This window comes from Priapulus caudatus, unplaced genomic scaffold (assembly GCF_000485595.1).
Source record: "Priapulus caudatus unplaced genomic scaffold, Priapulus_caudatus-5.0.1 Scaffold772, whole genome shotgun sequence".
Classification (NCBI taxonomy): Eukaryota; Metazoa; Priapulida; class Priapulimorpha; order Priapulimorphida; family Priapulidae; genus Priapulus; species Priapulus caudatus.
The window spans coordinates 141880-143883 of NW_014577833.1; the positions used below are offsets into that span (position 1 = coordinate 141880).

Genomic DNA, 2004 nt, shown 5'->3' on the forward strand with positions numbered 1-2004 from the left:
ATCATCAACGACGAAACGTGGAAGTGAGTGACCGGGGGGAGGTGGGAAGGAGGGAGAGGCGAGGAGGAGCGGAGGGTGGGAGGAGAGGGGAGGGTGGGCGGAAGGAAGCGAGGGAGGGTCAGACGGGGGTGATGCTTGGTTCTAAGAGCATCAATCAGGTCATCAATCATCAACGACGAACGGTGAAGTAGAGGCGGACGGGGGAGGGCGGGGGAGGGAGGGAGGGTGGGAGAGAAGAGGGGAGGGTGGACGGATGGAGGAGGGAGGGTAGAACGGGAGGTGATCTGCTTGGTTTCTAAAGCATCAATCAGGTCATCATGCATCAGCGACGACGTGAATGAGTGGACGGGGGGAGGGTGGAGCAGGAGGGAGAGGAGGAAAGAGGAAGGTGGAGGGAGTGTGCTAGTGTGTGTGTGTGTGTGTGTGTGTTCTTTTGTTGTGTGTGCTGCGTGCGCGTGTGTGTAGTGGCGTGTGTGTGTGTGTGTGTGTGCGTGCGGCGCGTGGTGTGGGTGTGTGTGTGTGCGTGCGCGTGTTGTGTGTGTGTGTGTGTGTGTGGCGTGGCGCGTGTGTTGTGTGGGTGTGTGTGTGTGTGACGGCGCGTTGTGGTGCTGGTGCTGTTGTGCGTGTGTGGCGTGCGCGTGTGTGGTGTGTGGGTGTGATGGTGTGTGTGTCTGTGTGTGTGTTGTTCGTGTGTGTGGGTGTGTGGGTGTGTGTGTGTGTGGGTGTGTGGGTGTGTGTGTGTGTGTGTGCGTGCGTGTGTGTGTGGGTGTGGGTGTGTGGGTGTGTGTGCGTGCGTGTGTGTGTGGGTGTGTGGGTGTGTGGGTGTGTGTGCATGTGTGTTCGTGCGTATGTGTGTGTCTTTCTTTCTTCCTGTCTCTCTGTCTATCTGTCTGTCCGTGTATCTGCGTGTCTGCATGTCTGTCTATCTGCATGCGAGCGTCAGTGCATCCATTTATTTATTTAGTGGAAAATCTTACTAAGAGGCAATTCGCGACCACCGGCGCCACCTACCTGACGATGACGGTGTTCTGCGTGTTGCCGTGGCGACAGACAATGATGCTGACCGTACTGACGCTCTCCATCACCGCGTACGAAGAGACGGCGAACTCAACGATGGCGTCGTTAGATTCGACGACCGGCAGCACCTTGGGAACGACGTCCGGACTGTCAGCGCCCTCTACCTCCTCCGGTTGGCCGGCGGCGTGCTTCTTTAGCAAGTCGTAAACCTGGGGGGGGGGGAATTTATTGATGTCATTATTGGTGCGATTTATTGATATTGATTATGGTTTGTTTTTTACCTTTTACTTCTTCTGTTTTTAGGAAGAAAAAAATGCATTTATAATGGTTGCATTGCCAAAAATGAACACAGCATTTATAAGGAATATCATCTACTATTCCAGACGATGTACAATGCACACATGCACGCACGCACACACATACACACACACACACGTACAACATCTTCAAAGTGTACCAGTCGTAAAAGCACGCGTGTCCACGTCGTTTGCAATGTTTGTTTAATTACTATTATTATTATTATTATTATTACCATTACTATTATCATTATTATTAATTAATTGACATCGTCATCATTACAACTAGTCGTACGTACGTCCTGCAGGCGTTCCTCCATCGTCGGCATGACGCGGCGACCGCCGGTGATGCTGCGGATCGCCGACACCCTGTACCATCCCGGGTCGTGATGCGTCGTCTCCTGAAGCCTTGCCGCTGCCAGCCTCGCAGCATCCTCCGCCGTGATGCCCGGAAACTGATTCAACTCCTGTGAAATGGAGAGAGAGCGCATGAGAGAGAGGGTGAGGGAGGAGGGAGGGGGAGAGAGAAAGATAGATAGATAGATAGATCGACAGAGAGAGGGAGAGAGAGAGAGAGAGAGAGAGAGAGAGAGAGAGAGAGAGAGAGAGAGAGAGAGAGAGAGAGAGAGAGAGAGAGAGAGAGAGAGAGAGAGAGAGAGAGAGAGAGAGAGAGAGAGAGAGAGAGAGAGAG

The 2004-nt window shown here is 53.1% G+C and overlaps 1 protein-coding gene across 1 annotated transcript in view; it reads right to left on the minus strand.

Moving 5' to 3' along the window:
* The window catches only part of LOC106813433 (sodium/calcium exchanger 3-like), an 18776-nt gene that overhangs the window by 12584 nt on the left and 4188 nt on the right, over positions 1-2004 (minus strand). The window contains exons 2-3 of the mRNA XM_014817564.1: positions 1613-1780; positions 1011-1226 (exon numbers count right to left, since the gene is read on the minus strand). Coding sequence (XP_014673050.1) covers positions 1011-1226; positions 1613-1780 — 384 coding nt within the window. The remainder of the gene's footprint in view (positions 1-1010; positions 1227-1612; positions 1781-2004) is intronic.